The sequence below is a fragment of the Miniopterus natalensis genome, chromosome 17 (assembly GCF_054644295.1).
Source record: "Miniopterus natalensis isolate mMinNat1 chromosome 17, mMinNat1.hap1, whole genome shotgun sequence".
Classification (NCBI taxonomy): domain Eukaryota; kingdom Metazoa; phylum Chordata; class Mammalia; order Chiroptera; family Miniopteridae; genus Miniopterus; species Miniopterus natalensis.
Genome location: NC_142097.1, coordinates 24,100,783 through 24,118,794, shown reverse-complemented (window position 1 = coordinate 24,118,794; position 18,012 = coordinate 24,100,783). Strand labels below are relative to the sequence as shown.

Sequence of the window (18,012 nt, the reverse complement as noted above, 5' to 3'; positions counted from 1 at the left end):
ATCACTTTGACCAATGTGTAGTTAGCATACCTGCATTCTGCCAGACACTGCATTGTCTGGGAATTTATTTCTGGATGACCAGTTAATACATGGCCCTGCCTTTGAGGAGGAATCAGACACACAAGTTCATCTTCTAAAAATAAAGGTCAAGCCACCATGGTCAAAGAACATAGAGTTCTCAGAAGAAGGTCACTTAGTCTTGTGGGGGAGCATTCCAGGGGAGATGCTCTTTGATTCTGTTCCTGCCATTTTAACACTGTACATTGAGACTTTATGTACTCATCAAGGTTCTGCTCAAATTCTTATTCTGTCGTAGGAGTGACCCTGGTCCTCAAGCCCCAGCCCTATATATTCTCTCCCTTTTCCAGACTTCTGTAGCACATCACCTGCGCTTTTTCTTATAGGCAGGTCTCAGTACTTCAAGGTAAGCTTATTTGTGTATGCCTATGTTTGCTCACAGTTGCTTCCATAATACCCAGTAAATACAAGTTTGATTCAGAGAAAAGTCTTTTTTAATTATTATTTTTATTATTATTATTTTTTAATCCTCATCTGAGGATATTTTTTCCATTACTTTTCAGAGAGAGTAAAAGGGAGAGAGAGAGAGGGAGGGAGAAACATCGATGTGAAAGAGACACATTGATTGGTTGCCTCCCACACAGTGGGGATGAAGCCTGCACCCGAGGTATGTGCCCTTGGCCGGAATCGAACCTGGGACCCTTCAGTCCACGGACCAATGCTCTAACCACGGAGCTAAACCACCTAGGGTGAGAAAAGTCTACTTTAGATAGATCACCTTGGTTAATTCAGGGGAACAAGTTCTGTTTTGGTCTAGACCTCCAGGAATATTAAGGTTTCAGACTCCATTTTTTCATGGAAAGCTAGTCCTTCTTTCATTAGTTGTGTTAACAGAATTGTTTTGTATCCAGTTAGCTGATATCCTGTGTACAGAGCACACTCCAATGATGAACAAGAGGATTCTGGGGTTGCTTCCATAAGTGAACATTTATGGACACTTTTTTTCTTATAAAAACTTCATAGAAACCAAGTTACTCTATTTTGTGAAAACAATTCCTAGTTGTATGGAAAAAAGTCCTCAGGTTAATTAAAAAAGAAAAAAAAGAAAAAGCATCTTAAATTAAAAGACTGCTTGTTGAAACTGAAGATCACTTTCTACTGAGTTATCAGATACAGTATATTGAGCAATACAATTTATATCAATATGCCTTGTAAAAATTCCAAATTAGAATTTGTATTTTTGGTTAAAAAAACTTGTATCCATAGAGTGTCAAATATTTTGAAGGTTTTCTGAAAATATTAATTGAAGTTAAATGAATTTCCCAGTAAAATGCAAATAACTTCTTACTGGTGGTTTAGTCCCTGACAGCATAATTCCTTTGACTTTGGGCGATGGGCACACAATGCAATATACGGATGATCTATCATAGAATTGTACACTTGAAAACATAACTTTATTAACCAGTGTCACCCCAATAAATTTAACTAAAAAAGATTTAAGGAGAATAAAGTAAGTGGAATTCATTTCCATGTGATTCGTGCATTTAAAAAAAATAAAGTAACCAAAGTAGATTCAAATTAAATATATTCAGAGCATCCTCATAGTGCCTCCTAACGATGGGCACTGTTTAGTTGTTGTGCATTGATAAGCTAAGGTTTGTTCATTCAGTCTTACCAAAGATGAGTGATAAATATAAAAATCTGATGAATGTTTCAAGAAAATAATAGAAGAAATACATCACCGCCATTCACTATTCGTGCAAAAAATGCTTGGGTGCCCTCTGCTAAGTCATTCCAGCTTTTATTGAGTGAGTAGTCCAGCACTTGTATACAATTCCATGCACATATATTCAACCAGTACTGATTGCCTCCTGTGCAGTGGGCTGTGCTAGACACCAGGGCTGCAGTGGCAGGCAAAACAGTAGAGACCTAGAGCTCTTAAAGTAGGAAAATCAGACATTAATTCATTAGTCATGCAATTAAGTACATAACTGTCAATTTGCTAAGAGCTGTGAAGGAAGACTACGGGGTACTGGGAGAGTGTATAACAAGATCTTGACTTGGATGGTGGTGAGGGTGTGGGGGGGTCGGGGCAGATTCAGGGGAGGTAACATGTCATCCAGTCCTGACTGATGAGTAGGAGTTAGCTAGGCCAAAACGGAGAGGAGACGCATGCTAGGCAAAGAGGAAGAGGCTGTGGGAAGGGGCCAGGCTGCAAAAAGCTGAATCAAGCCAGAAGGGTTGGTGAAGTAGAGAGGGAAGGGAGGCCAGGCTAGACCTTGCTAAATTTTGATCTTTATTCCAAGGACTGTGAGCAGCCTTTGAAGGATCTTAAGCAACGGGGTGACAGGATAAGGTTTGTGTTTTCAAGACAATTTTCCCTGTCTGTGGCGGAGTGAACGGAGTGGGGGAGGGCTGGTGCAAGTGGAAGCTGTGTGCTCCTTCAGGTGAGATGTGATGAATGATGGCCTGGACCAGGGTGGTGGTGGTGGACATGGAGAAGAGTAATTAGATCACAGATATTTAGGAGGCGAGATGCCAGATATGGCCAGGATGCGTTTAGACCATTTGTTGAATGAGTGAATAAATACACTGATGGATTCAGGAGACCTGGATCTTGACCTAGTTAAAAAGTTACAGTTGAAGGATTTTTAGACCAACATTGATGGTAGAATAACTTTTCTCAGACTGTTAAGCTTAAGTCCAGTTTGACTGAATTTGTAAATTTGTTAAAATAGTGCTTTCTTTTTCGTGATTTTACTGACCAAACCAAACATAAATTAAATGATCCATAACATCTTAAACAGTCAGGTTATTATGATATGGGTATATAGCAAGTATTTTATGATGCAGAGTGCAAATTTTTGGAATGGTTAGGTTTTCAGAGTGCCAGTACTTTGGAAAGTGCAGTTAAAAAATCTCCCTCTGGATAAATCAGCAAATAATTATGTAACCTACTGTCCTAGCTTTGTATCTTGGGAATTACAATATTATGTTGCCCTTTAACTCCTCAGGAATCATCTCCTCTGCCACGCATCTGTTCCCTGTGCACCCTGGAGGTGACAGTGATGATAACGATGACTAAAGTGTTCACTGGGTTCCCCTCCCTGCTGACACCTACCTTCCCCTAGAGCGATTCTCACCTTCCCACTGGTTAGCATTCAGTTCTCTTTGCGTCTTCCAGCTCTAGAAGCTGTAAAAACACCTCCCAGAGTCACATAGGGGAGGGAGATTTTCCACTGAAGATTCCTGTGGAGAACTGAGTCAAATCCTCCCACATTCACATCATCCCCAGAGGCCTTTTCCTTACCCCCAGCCTCTGATTAATGAGACAGGGAAACTAGAATTCATTGTTCTGCTTTATCTGTAACACCACTGAGGAATGAATTCTTATTGGCCTGGATCTAATTCTGCAGTTTTTGTTCCAGGATTATCTGTTGCTGAGATGTGGATTGTATATTTTGTTTTTAAAAAAATGATGAAAATTTATCTTATTATTTATCAGCCTACTTAGTCACTTTTTAGATAAGAGGGAAATTTAACATTACTCTACCATCCAGAATTAGCACATAAAGTTGTTCAAAATATGTGTGCAGTGAAAACATCTTAAAGTACCTTGAAGGTACTTTTATATCATGAGAAATGTAATATAAAATATAATTAAACATTTAAGAGCATCATAATTTAAGAATATGCCCTGTAAATAAATATCTGTTTAACAGTATGGGTTACCCCTTTATAAAACTTATAAAACTCATAAAAATGAATGAGGAGGTGTCATATCTTCCAAAAGGAGCCCCCTTACACCTTTGTTAAATAATCAGCATATACCGCATGTGGAGCCATGACAGTTTTGCAATAAAAAATGATGATGACTTACCTTATTTCATTTGCACCAATGCAACAAAAATGTATAAAGCTTTATCATGCATCTAATTTTAGTTCATAAAAGCTGAGGTTATTTTCAACAGACTATGTAAAGACTTACATATAGTTGGTGCTAAATAAATATTTGTTGAATGAATGAATGCACAAATAAATGAGTATGTAATGCCCCACATGTGTATATAAATATACCAACTGAAATTTTTTTTTAAAAGTAAAAATTACACTTCATCTGGTTAAAAAATGTTGAATTTGCAGTTCTGTCCACTTGAAATGTGAGGTTGCAGCCTTAAATGATTAAAAAAAATCCCATGGGCCCCAGTGGGGTTGCTCAGTTGGTTAGAGTGTTGTCCTGCTACACCAAGGTGGGTGGTTGGTTGGATCCCCAGTCAGGGCACAAACGAGAAGCAACCAATGAATGCGTGAATGAGTGGAACAACAAATCTCAATCTCCCTCTCTTTCTCTCTCCCTCTCCCTTCCCCTCTTTCTAAAATCAATCAGTAAAAAAAAAAAAGTCCCATGGTATTTGTAAGTAAATGAACTATTTCAAAAGGGACATACTTTTCTTAGCAGAAACTGCATGTATATGTAACTGTAGGAGGTGGGTTCCAAGCCAATAACTCAAATGAACATATTCTGACCAGCCAGGCTCATAGTGCCCTGTGTTTATGGTGTTTTTAATGAGGATTCTAATGTGATTATGCATATTACTATTGTCTTTTTGTCAAAGATGAATCATCTCAAGTTGAGTAACTCGTTCTGAGTAAAATAATGACTCACTGGGCGAAGCCTGAAATACCATCCAGTTTCTATCTGTTAGACTGTACTACTTCTCTGTGTACTGTTCTATTAATATGGTTTATGTAAAGGTTTGCTCCTAAGGTCTGTTTTCAGGATTTTGAAGAAAAATTGCATTTCTTTAAGAATATATGTATAGTGAAACATTCACCATGATATCTTTTAGCAACTAAAATTTACAGTCTATTTAATTTGAACTGAAGAACAGAGAGGTAAATAGAACCAGTGGAAAATGGAAGGGCTGGACCCCAAACGGAGGCAGTCCGCCTCCGCATCTGTGTTCTTAACTACTGTGCTCACTGGCTTGCTGGTGGAAACCAGCTCTCCTGGAGGTACATAAATAGAGCTCGAGTTCCATAGTATAAGTATTCCCATCATGGCCAATATCAAGCTACCAATGGCTTAATAGCCTGATTGAAAAAATTCCTGAATATCTGTCAATTATCACTCAAGAGCAGGTGCAAACCCATCCTAGCACACCATTGATTATCCTACCTTCCCTCTTCATGTTCAACACAGCATTGTCATGAAGACAGACTAGCCAGTTATTATTATCCTTTTAAAATGAACTTCATGATGTATGATTTACATACAATAAAATGTACCCATCATGAGTGTACAGTTTGAAGAGTTTTGGCAAATGGATATACCCATGTAACCATTACCATAATCAAGATATAGAACATTTTCATCCGTTGTAAAAGTTCTCCTGTGACTCGTCCCAGGTCATCAGTGAACCCCCCACTTCTCAACCAGTTTCAGACCAGGCAGCCACTAATTTTCTTTGCGTCACTATAGATTAGGTTTGTTTTTCCTAGAGTTCCATATAAATGGAATCACACAGTATGTATTCTTGTGAGTCTGGTGTCCATTGTTCAGAATAATGGTCTTGAAATTCATCCATGGTGTTTTTTGTGTTTGTAGTTCCATTCTTCTAATTTAATTTTTTATTGGTATGCTGTATTCTGTTGTGTGGATATTCCATAATTTATCTATTCTCCAGGTGATTATTTTTCAGTTGTGAATTCTAGTCGTCACAGATCCTTTTATAAAGAGGTTGCTGAATGTTGCAGCCATAGCTTTTATTAAAAAACTGTAGTGATGAAGAGGATGCATTCAATTAAGACACTAATGTTTTTCAATATTAAACAATGACATTTAAATCTTAGATCCAGTTCCAAGATATAAGAAACATTTACTACCCTATAAAAAGCCATATATTCAAATTTATATGAATAAGTGTGTCTTTAAAAAAAAAGACTTAAAAAGTTATTTATTTACTCTTAAAAAATATGTTTTTATTGATTTTAGACAGAGAGGAAGGGAGAGGGAGAGTGAGAAACATTGATGAGAGAGAACCATCAATCAGCTGCCTCCTGCATGCCCCCTACTGGGGATTAAGCCTGCAATCCAGGCATGTCTTGGCCACTGTGAATAATGCTGCAGTGAACATAGGGGTGGGTATATCTTTGCGAATAAATGTTTTCAAAAATTTCAGGTAGATATCCAGAAGAGGGGTTGCTGGGTCATGTGGTAACTCCAGTCTTAATAATTTTTTGAGGAACCTCCATACTGTTTTCCATAGTGGCTGTACTAGTTTTTTTAAACAATCCATTTCCTAAAATTCCAGTAGGTGGCGCTCTTGCAAAGCCTAAAAATAATGATAGCTTTGGCAACCGAGGTTTGTTTTCCAGATGGTTCCCTTCCTATTGTGACCTACTTGCAAACCCATTTGTTCTGGATAGCTAAAATTCATCTTCACCTCAGTTATCAAAGTTATATACACAGTTTGTTAAGCATTTACAAAATGTACAGTAGAAAAAATAAAATATTCTTCAAACTGCTTGCTAATCCCAGGAGATAACCACTATACCAGGTTAATATAAACAACATTTTCCATACTTCTTTCTAGCCTGTACACACAACAAATGCATGTAAAAGTAAAAATTTGTGTTGGTAAAATTTTAGATTTTAAAATAAGCATAAATAGTATGTTTATCTTTTGTCGTCTGATCCTGTAGTTGTTTTTGTTTTTTAAACTATGAGTTGCTTTCTTTAAAGACAGACCTGTCACTTTTGCAACTCATTAATGGCTGAGTCCAAAAGGACATTTCACGTCTGTACTGAATTAGGACTTGTGGTCTAGTGAGTAAGGGCTGGAATCTCACGATAAGGATGTTATGCTAATTATATTTCTTGGCAGTGAGAGTAGTGCAAAGTACATTTAATAAGAAATATAATGCTTCCGTTGCCAACCGAAGACTGTCGAATATTTTCACTGAGATAGTATCAGAATAAGACTGTGATTTTGGATGGGAAATTTTGTGAAATCATTGATTTTTTTTTTTTTTTTAGGTAGTTTCCCCCCCATAGAATAACCTTAAGGGCAGCTGACTGCTCCCAAAGTGAAGCAATCTTATGACTAAGCCAGAACTGAAACGCTTTTGTGAACTGATGTTGAAGGTTACCTACTGTCACTTGTTCAGTAAATCTACTCTGTTCATTGTGAGAGGGGACTGTACACAGGGGCATGAGTACTAAGAGGTGAGGGTCATTGGGACCATCTTGGAGGCTACCACAAGAACTAATCAATGCATAGATGGCCGCCTTATTTATTTTTAACTGAGGTATTACTGACATACAACATTATATTAGTTTCAGTGGTACAACATAATGATTCTGTATTTATATATATTGCAAAATGATCACCACAATAAGTCTAGCTAATGTTTACTCGTAGATGGCTACTTTAAAGCCATGGATTAGATGAGGTTACCTAGGGAGAGAGTGTAGAGAGAGGAGACAAGAGGATTGAGCCAGCATCAGAGCCCACAAAGAAGAGTCTGAGAAAAAGCTTCCATTGAGATGATGTCTCTGGGAGCTCAGTGGAGAAAATATTTCCACAAGAAGGGGATGCCGAGGAGCTAAATGAAAGCTAAGAAATCACCACCAGGTTAATACTTGTGCAAAACCCTTTTCTCCTTTGAATCTCGCACAGTTCAGATGTAGTTGTAAGGTGAACAGATAACATTTAAAGCAATAACTATTTGCAGCCACTTCTGACATGATTTATTACTTGTGGGCTATGGACCTTGTTCAGGAAAAGACCCTGGTAATCTCTTTGGGTCTGAAAGATAAGGTTCTCCTAGGACATGTTCTGGAAGGCGAGGGCTAGACAGATAATTGAATTGCTGTGTGTATCCAAGGGAGATGAAACCACTAAAAAGGAAGTGTGATCTCAGAAAGCTGTGTACTGAACAAAATCATCTTAAAATGGCATAATAACCTTCCCCGGGCTTTTGCACTCAGCGCTGGAATTCCTCCAGGCTTGCATGAATCCCCCCTGTCCCTTCTGCTCCTGTTTACACTCCTTGCTCATCAGTGCCCCTGATTCGTCCACACCGTTTTGATTCCGTACAGTAAATAACAGGACACAAATATTGAGTACTTGTTAGGCAACAGGGACTGTTCCTCATGTTTTTATGTGTGTTATTACCTCATTTAACCTTCACAAAATCCACCCTACTTTAAATAAAGATCAGGAAAGCAAGGCACACAGCGGTTGTTACTTGCTGTTATGTACCGGAGCCAGAATTTGACCCCAGTCTGGCTTCAGGGCCCAGGTTCTTAGTCATTAAATCCTTGCTTTCCTTTTATGGTTCTGAATCTGTCAACGCAGACTGAACCACCATCTACTCAGGTTTAGACTTTGGCCACCTGCTCCAACCCAGAACCTGACATCTGTTATTGACTTATGAGTCTGACCCACCCCAGTAGAAGCCCCAGCCTTGGCGTCACCAGTATCAGGTAGGAGAGAGGACATCACAGCAATATTTGTTCACACCCCTGTGTACAGTGTGTTTCCTCTCATCCCATTCTGCTTTCTCTGGCTGATTTCTGTATGAAATATTTAGTGGCCCCCTGAGATATTGTTTACTTTCTTCTCCACATGCCCTTTGAACTTCTGTTTGCCCTGTCTCACTGTCTCACCATTCCTGGAAGAGTCTCCAGGCTGGCAACTGGAGGGGTTCAATAAGTGTTTCTTGACTGAATGAAAGAATGCCCTAGAAAATTAATAAGACAACTGTTAGGCCCTGTAGTGGACAATATAAATTTGCTGTAAACTTGATGGGCTAATGTAAAAAAGAAAGGACTTCAAAAAGGAAGTTCTTAACTGAATCTCAGACCTTGACATTTTTATCCCAGTGTTTAACTACTTATTAGTATTTTGCAAACCTCTCTCTATGCCCTTGACATTATTGTTGGAATCCAGAAGGTACAGATTTCACATTATTACCATTTGTCTTTTAAAATTAACTTTATTAAAACAAGACTACTTGGCCAAAGCCCTGTGGTTAAAAGCATGTTCCAGGTTGCTAGAAGACAGTTTATCAAAAGACTGCTCCAGCTCCAGAAAGATAAAAGGCAATTTTGGTTTGTTATAAAGGCCAACACGGCCACAGTGATTCATAGTCGAATATTGTTTCAGAAGGGCGAAAAGGACTCCAAGTGAGTAGGAATCCTAAGAAAAGGAAGCAGACAGAAACTGAGCTTGAACCAATACAGCATCTCACTCTGAAAGGAATAGTTTCTACTTGTAAATTTCTTGTTCCTAAGGAAGCAATCATCATGGGGAAGATCTTGTGAAATTTTACATTAGTTCTTCAAGTTCCTGAACTTGGGATGTGACGACCTCATCGGTCACCACAGTCTGGATGATTGTCTTCACTTTCTGAGTTTTGGTAGTGTCTAAAAATAAAGATGGAACAAGGGGGGAACAAAAGTTAGCGTTTCAAATATTCATCCAAAATTGGTTGTTGTTTAGCTTAACCTTATAAATTAGGTATTGGTTGATACAACCCATCATATTTAAACTTTGAAAAGTGACTTTTGCATTCTAAAAAATGTATTCAATGAAAATGAAGTGTATTCAATGTTATTTTATGCACAAATGAGAATATGTTTAAGCATTTAAGTAGTAGTTATGATGTTCATAATACCTCTTTGCAGAGTGGATTTTTTTCTTCACGAGTTTGCCAAAAGTTTTAATCTAGTACAGACTACTAATTTTTCTGCAGGGATGCATAAATGATTTTCCTTGGCTCAATATAAGTATGCTTTAAATTACTAATAATACTGCAATATTCAATGTGATCTTATAGTTTTATTCATTAATAAATGTGATTCTGACTTATTCTAAGTGATTCTTAGGGAATCTGCATACCTTTAGAGGAATCAGTGGATTGTGCTTGAGATTTGGAGTCTGTCACAGACGAAGTTTCATCTAGACCATCACTAAATGAGGGAGATGATACCACATCATGCTTTCTGGAGTGAGGAGAAATAAGGAGTTTGCTATTTGAGCTAAAAATTAGAAATATACACAAAACTATGGTCAGTTAAGGACGGTATTCCAAGTTTCTTGATCAAGAATGATTGATTGATAATATTGCAATAACTATGTACAGTGCCAGGTAGTTACTGGAAACATCAGGGGGAACACTTTATAAAGTGTGATTGTCTAACCACTATGCTGTATGCCTGGAATAAGTACAAATTAATATTGAATGTAAACTAATTGAAAAATAAAATTTAAATTAAAAACTCAATTGACTAAGAAAAAAAGGAGCAATGTCCTAGTATTATAACTGAAAAAATAAAAGAGTGCTTGAAGGATCCATCCTGAGGGTAATCACTCTGTGCAGTGCACCTTTATTTTCAAACCCCTCCAAAACCGGGACCTCAAGGTGCAGCAAAGCTGCAATTAATGAAAGATCTGGTCTCAAAAGTTGGATTTTCTGACTTATACTCCTGAGCTCTTCCCACTAGGCCAAGCTCCTATTACTCTGGAAAGTTTGCTACAGTAGGTCTGAGGTGGCTCAGGTGACTGTTATTTGAAAGATCATTCTTAGTATCAGGAGGTTGATATTAGGACTCGAATGGCTGATTTTTCTAGTGCTCCTTTGCAGTATGCCTCCGTCTGTGGTGCCATTGCTCATCTCGGCATTTTATGAACTATTACCAAGTAAGAAATGGGTGACACCACTTTGCACAGTGTAAAGCGCTTAATAAATCCAAGGTGTGTTTTTATTAGATTTGTTATTTTTTTTGTCAGCTAAGGAACCCTTTCTCCTATTGCCCCGTTAAACTGCATCAGGTGTACCACCATGTTGGTCAACCTCAGTTATTTCAACCTCAGTTATCTATTCACCCTCGGGCCTCGCTGTCCAGCAGGCGGCAGTAGGTCTCGATCTCCAGCTCCAGGTGGGCCCTGACATTCAGCAGCTGCTGGTGGTCAGCGTTCTGGCGCTCAGTGTCCACTCGCACCAGGAGCAGTTGCTCCTCCAGGTTGCAGATGAGCTGTTGCACATGGGACAGCTGGCCACAGTAGTCACCCTGGGTTTGGGCCAAGGAGTCCTCCAGGGATTTCTTCTGCACATGGGAGAGAAATGGCACAGACAACATTGGAAGGGACTGCAACGAGGAAGGCAGCCAATGGCCTAGCATAATTTGGACACAGTATTTTCTCTGGAAGTTGAAATGATGCTGGGTCTTTTTGCGTGGGCCCTACCATGGCGAGCTGGGCCTGGAGCTCGATCTCCAGGTTTTGAAAGGCGCGTCTCAAGTTGGTGATCTCGCTCTTGTTGGACTGAAGCTGCTCAGTATTGGTGCTGATCTCCTTCTTGAGCTCCCTGCTCTGCCACAGAAAAGAGGAACAGGGGGACAGGAGTGAGCGCTGCCTTGACAGGTCTTTTCTGCCAATGTATCAGATAAAGAGTTTTGTTTTTGTTAGTGGTACCTTTTCAGTGAACCAGGCTTTTACATCGTTACGGTTCTGCTCAGCGATGGCTTCATACTGTGCCCTCATGTTGTTGAGTAGCCTGGTGAGGTCCACTCCTGGGGCAGCGTCCATTTCTACACTGACTTGGCCTGGGCCATCAGACTGGAAGCTTTGGAGCTCCTGGGGACAGCAAGTGAGAGAGGGGCGCAGGGGCCCATTATGATTTTTGTGGGCTGCTTCGTCTATAAAAAATATTAAACATATTTTATGACTGAGTTGGTATAAGACAAACATATTAATACAATAGTAAAACTTGTTTTTAACCTAAAAACTAATATTTTGCCCTGGCCAGTTTTGTTCAGTGGTTAGAGCCTCGGCCTGCGGACTGAAGGGCCCCAGGTTTGATTCTGGCTAAAGGCACGTACCTTGGTTGCAGGCTCGATCCCCGGCCCCAGTCGGGGCACGTGCGGGAGGCAACCAGTTGACCTGTCTGTTTCACATCGATGTTTCTCTCTCTCTCCCACTCTCTCTCTGAAAAGCAATGGAAAAAATATCCTTGGTTGAGGATTAAAAAAAGAGAAATAAAAATAAAAACTGATATTTTTCTTTTGATTTTAGAAGAACTTAAGACATTTTCCTGGACCCCTAAAATTACCATGGGTCCGAAGTGCTGTGCCTACCATGCCTAATGGATGAGTTGGCCCTACTTCTTGGGGATCCAGGGCCTTAATAAGAAGGGAAGGCCTGGTAGAAACAGTACATTTAGGGGTTTCAGCTACAGCTGCCAGACCGAGCGCAGCAGATAGTACCTAGGCTCGCATACTGTTTGTATCACAGCCTTTTTGATTTCTAGGCGAAAGCTCTTTAGAAGCCTATTGCTAGCGTCGTGATTAATGTCCATTCTGTGTACCAGGCCCCGATAGGTATTGCGACCTATCAGAGTTCCTTGTGTGTATCACAAGGGACATAGCCGCTTTCTCATATACTGTTATGCATTATTGGTAGGCTTTTGTTTTTTTAACTTTAAAAGTACTCCATTAAGCAAAAATCACTAGATCAGGGTAATTAAAAAATTCTTATTCTCCTTACCTAATGATGAAAATGACAAAATCAGAAAGTGCCTTTAATGGGAACTGCCATCAATATGACCAGCAGCAGCGACATTACCCCGCCCCCCACACACACACCCTACAAGATATTCAAGACACATGGCCATTTTAACAGGGAAATAACGTATCCTCCACATCTATTCTAACTCCAACACATTTGTAACTTTGAAACCAAAGCTGCCCTTTCTGGCCCACCTCCTCGTGGTTCTTCTTCATGTAGGCCAGCTCTTCCGCTAGGCTCTCGGTCTGCATCTCCAGGTCGGCTCCGGCCAGGGTCAGCTCGTCCAGCACCCGGCGCAGGCCGTTGGCGTCGGCCTCCACACTCATGCGCAGGGCCAGCTCGTTCTCATGCCTGAAAAACCAAGTGCAAAACAGTCCCGGGAATCAACACACTCATTTGAATAAGGCACCTGCCGTCCGCAGGGCTATTTTGTGCGTGAATCTGTGTGACTATTTTAAAATGGTAACATTGCAATGTACAATGCTGCCTTTGCTTTTATAACTTTTTCCTTCCCTTTTTAATGATAGTTTACTGCTCGGTTGGAGAGAATTGAAAAAATTATGAGGTGACACTTTTCTCGCAGCAGTGAACCCCCAACAGCACTGCCTCCGGGGGAGCAGTTTCCCCTTTGGCCGACTGCCCTGGCTGTGAGCAGCAGCCCCTCTCCAGGGGTTTCAGACAGAATCCTAAAAGCAGTTGAAAATAAAATAATTAGTCCTTTTTTTGGCTTAACTTTTACTCCTGATTTAATTTAAAACACGGATGCTTCTTTAGTAGCTTTTACCAAGATTTTACAGGTTCGGGGCCATCACCACTGCCACATCCTGTGTGGAAATTTTGTGGAGCAAAAAGGACATTAGTATTTCTTCTTGATGTCCCAAGGGTGGAGTCTGGGAAAGGAGGAAAGAATATAAAAATAAAGTGCATGGTTAATATCTTAGGTGTTTGTATCATCAGGAAAAAGATGATTTCATTTAACTCCCAGGCAGAAAACATTATTAATTCATTTTGATACATGGAAAGTTGAGGTTTAGGACATTGGTGGAATTATAGTGTCACATCACGAGTCAGTAGCAAATTACTCATGATGTGACATGAAATTAACCCATAGCCCTGAGTTTAAGCAACTTACACTTAAGGACATGTAATGTGTGGGTTGTGTTTGAATCTAGTTACTTTCTAGAATATCCTATGTAAATTTACCAAAACACGAAATGTGTGGAGCAGGTGAGCTGCAGAAGGTTTGAAATACTTGCCATCAGTGAAAGCAGGAAAATAGGGAAAAAGAAGAAATGGTGGGGCATGCTAGTTTTCATTAATCTATCTTTTCTTCAACTCACTTCATTCTAAAGTCGTTGGCAACCAGGCTTGCATTGTCGATCTGCAAGATGAACTGAGCATTTCCAACGCTGGCAGAAATGATCTGGCAAAATCGGGAAGATGCACAAAATAAGGCCCTAAGATATCAGTATTATACAAGTATGCTTTTGACAGGACATTTTTGGGTGATGTTAAAATTATATTTTATTAGGAGTTTAAGGCAGTTTAATTTTTTAAAGAATATATATTTTGATAGAATATTTAAAAGTTAAGGAACATATATTTCCAACAGAAAGATAGTGGAAGTAGAGTCACTTTATGGTAAATGATAAAATGAAACTAAATATCTTAATATGAGAAATCACTCCAAATATAGTTGAATTGAAAAATATCTGTTTTAAATGGTGATTATCACGGTAAAACACTGTAATAGCAAAAAATAAAGATAAAACGTAATTCCCAAAGCCCCTCCAAAAACCATATCCGTACCTTCTTCCTGAGGTCTTCAATCAGTGGACAGTATTTACTGTAATCATTCTGTGACCCAGGGTCTTCAGATCCTCGTGTTTCGTGCCATCCCTGAATTTTGTTTTCTAGCTCAGTATTAGCCTCTCCTAGAGCTCGAACCTTATCCAGGTAGGAAGCCATTCTATCATTAAGATTTTGCATGGTTTCCTTTTCCGATCCAAAAGGAAGGGCTCCGTCATTGCCAGAGACAATACTTAAAGAGCCACCTCCTGGGCTTCCTCCAAATCCAATCCCCATCCCCAGGCCTCCAAAGCTGCCCCCGAGGCCTCCCCCATAAGCAGTGCCCAGCCCTCCTGCAAAGGAACTTCCAGAGCCACCCCCAAAGCCAGAAATAGAACCAAACATGGAAGCAGCAGAAAAACCTCCCCCGTAGCTGCCTCCAAAGCCAAGGGCACCTCCCCCATAGCCACTTCCAACACTGGAAGCAGACATGCCCCTGGCTTTGCCCAGTGTCCCGCTCTGGTCAGACAGCCGCCTGGACAGCCCAGAGTTCTGCATGGAGAGAGACATGGGGCGCTGGAGAGATCCACAGCCTGGGGAAGATGGGCAGAACCCGAGAGGAAGCTGTGTCAGCGAGGCAGAGAGTTACCCTTTTATAGACCATGAAATGGGTGTTGCAGTTGAAAAGTTCACTCTCTCCATTCAACAAGATAGTGCTCCCCTTTTTCTTGACCATCTCAACACCTAAATGATTAACACACAGAAAATTCACTGGTATAGAAATAATTGAATAATTGTGCCCATTACGTATTTGATATACAAAACAGGAAACCTGGGTGGAGTAGAGAGAGGGTGTCAGAAGCAATTTTTCTCCCCCCGATTATTCTATTGCCTGTGTCCTCAGCATTGTCCAGTGCCTTATGCACAGTAGGAAAGCAACAAGTGATTTTTGAATGGGTAAATGAATGACTACTTCTTTCTCAACCTTCAGCCTTTTAAAGTTCCTCACTCATATTTTCAGTTTCCTTTAGAAAACTCGGTGTAAACCATCCAGTCATGATCTAGTCCACCTTCCAGGGGACTATCACTTTAGAAGCAGTTGTGCAGTGTACTCGGTGGAAGGGGGAATAAATGCATTTTCCAGATAGATACTGGAATTTGAACGCTCAAGGATTTTAAAACGTCGTCATTAGCATGTTGCATAGTTTCTTTTTTTTCTGATTCGGAAAGCAGATGTCTTAAACATTGAAAATGCTGTTTTTGGGTAGAATATTAATTTTCAGCCGATCTTCCTTTACATAAGAAATGACCTTCTCAGTAATCCCCATGAAATTAGGAGCCTGTCTGTTCACTAGCATTGCTAGTTTCTCAAAACACAGTTGCTTCTCGTGTGCTCTAATTGTATCAGTGCTGACAGAGCCAGAGGGAATGTGCCAACTTCAGATTGTAGCCTAGCGATACCATCACGCCGTGTGGGAATTTGATTAACCTCAGTTTTTGAGCTTGGAACCAATTTTGCGTTGAAATGTATACTTCCCAACTCTAATGCGTATATGTAAATTTAAATAAGTTTGCTCAATATCTATACATTGTGTTTACACGTTATACCTTTATGTTTCTATACATATTATATATTATCCTAGTCTATAAGTTTCTCAGGTAGGGACTATGTCTAATTCATTTTTTATCCTGAGTCATAGCCTAGTGTTTGGCTAAACTTCATTCACACACACCTGGAGTTATTTCACTTGAAAGAACTTAATCCTTAATATGCTTGAATGTGTCATTTAAAATTGATTCGTTTGAAAACAACTCTGCTCTAATTTACTGGTATGCTTTGACCAAGATTTATTCTGAATTCAATTATAAATGGGGAGCAACCTCAGAGGTTGGAAAGAGAAATATTTCTTCTTCAGTGGTTATTTTTTTTTGTGTATGTGTGGTGGGGGAGGGAGGGCTCAGTTAAATGATCAAGCCTCGATTCTAGAGTTTTTAGAAGTGGAAAGAATTTCTTTGACAGCTGTAAAAATGTAGGAAGGTGGAAATGTATAAAACAGAGACAGTCTTGGTCCTATTGGCAAAGTGATTACACAAGGTGAGGCAGAGAGGGAATTGACTAGAATGAGGGTGGACTGTTCAAAAAGATTATGTCTTCATTAGAGTTTCGGGAGTACTCAAAATGGGGATAGTTATTTATGTGGTATTTGTAAATCTTTAGATTTTTATTAAGTAAAACGCGTGCTCATCTCCTCATGTCAGATTGGTCACCTTTCTGGTCTTTGATTGCAGAATTTTGCACCTGAGTTAAAGACAGATAGACTTTCCATTTTCCATTTTCTGCAATTCAGTGACCATTTGGTCCATACCACCTTTCACTTTTGCTTTGAATAAAATTTTAAGACCCTGTGAGTGAGCGAATGAATATTGGGTTACTGATGTTTTGCATTTTTTTTGAGATGAACAAGGACCCCAGGGGCCACTCTTGAAGACAAGTTCTTGGACTTTGGAGTTCGTATGTGGTTAGAGAGAGGAAGATAAAATAACACACTGCTAAGGGGAATCTGACAAGTGAGTGTAGGAGAGAGAAAACAGATGTTCGAAGGGAAATTAAAAAGTGGAAATCACTAACTAGTGCTCTAAGTCGGAAATGTTATTGGAGGGTGTAATCAGGTACCTGAGATTACCCCCAAGTGAGTAAGGGTGAGGGCAGAGGGTGTCCACTGGTCACGGTTTGATTTTATATGATTCCATGTCATTCTTGCTTTTAGATGTCTCAAGGCTCTACGTAGAAGTAATTCCCAGAGCCCAGGATAATTTTAGACATACAGCCCTGAGGTTCAGTCTTGCTCCATTACTTGTTAATTGTTAATTTGGGAAAGTGTTGACTTCATGTCTTCATATATAACCCTCATTTGTCCTCATGTGTAAAATGGAGGTGACATGATAAGGTAAAGCCATACAAAATTGCTATTTTTGAAGGTCAAAAATGATCACATATTTGTCAGGTTCATGTGCATCAACCTTGTAGCTTCTACCTCATAGTGTTATTATGAAGAGTAAATGAGAAATGGCTGTAAAATACCTGGCACTCTGTTTAGTTCACAGCAAGTGTTCAATAAGTGGTGGATATTATTCTTAAGCAAATCACACTATTTTTAATTTAGTAATCACACTTAGAATCCTATTTCTGTACAAACATATATTGAAATTTAAATCCAAACTATTCACTTACTAGAATACAATAATAGAGGGAAAATTAATTTTTTCTGTAAACGTTTGCAAGGCAGTTACTGCTCGCTAAAATAATGCAAACAGGCTGAGAATACAATGAGCAAGTTTGTGTATCTGGCCGCTTTCACTTAGCGTAATGCTTTCAAGGTTCATCCACATTGTAGCATGTATCAGCACTTCATTCGCTGTTAGTACCAAATAATATTCTGTTGTATGAATATACCACATTTTGTTTATCTGTTCATCAGTTGATATACATTTGAGTCGTTTCCATTTCTTGGCTGTTATGAATAATGCTGCTCTAAACATTGTCTACAAAAGAACACATTGCATGATCTCATTTATATGAAATGTCCAGATTAGGCAAGTCCATAGAGAGAGGAAGTAGGTTAGTGTCAGG

At 39.5% G+C, this 18,012-nt stretch overlaps 1 protein-coding gene and 1 long non-coding RNA gene across 2 annotated transcripts in view; one reads left to right on the top strand and one right to left on the bottom strand.

Moving 5' to 3' along the window:
- LOC148091263 (uncharacterized) overlaps positions 1-18,012 on the top strand; it is a 291,917-nt gene that overhangs the window by 19,815 nt on the left and 254,090 nt on the right. The window lies entirely within an intron of this gene.
- KRT12 (keratin 12) lies at positions 9,226-14,951 on the bottom strand. Its single transcript, XM_016215057.2, has 8 exons — positions 14,403-14,951; positions 13,934-14,016; positions 12,788-12,944; positions 11,502-11,663; positions 11,274-11,399; positions 10,914-11,134; positions 9,927-9,997; positions 9,226-9,451 (listed from the first exon to the last, which is right to left on the bottom strand). Exons 1-8 carry the CDS (start codon positions 14,949-14,951, stop codon positions 9,354-9,356), a joined length of 1,467 nt encoding a protein of 488 aa, XP_016070543.2. The 3' UTR covers positions 9,226-9,353.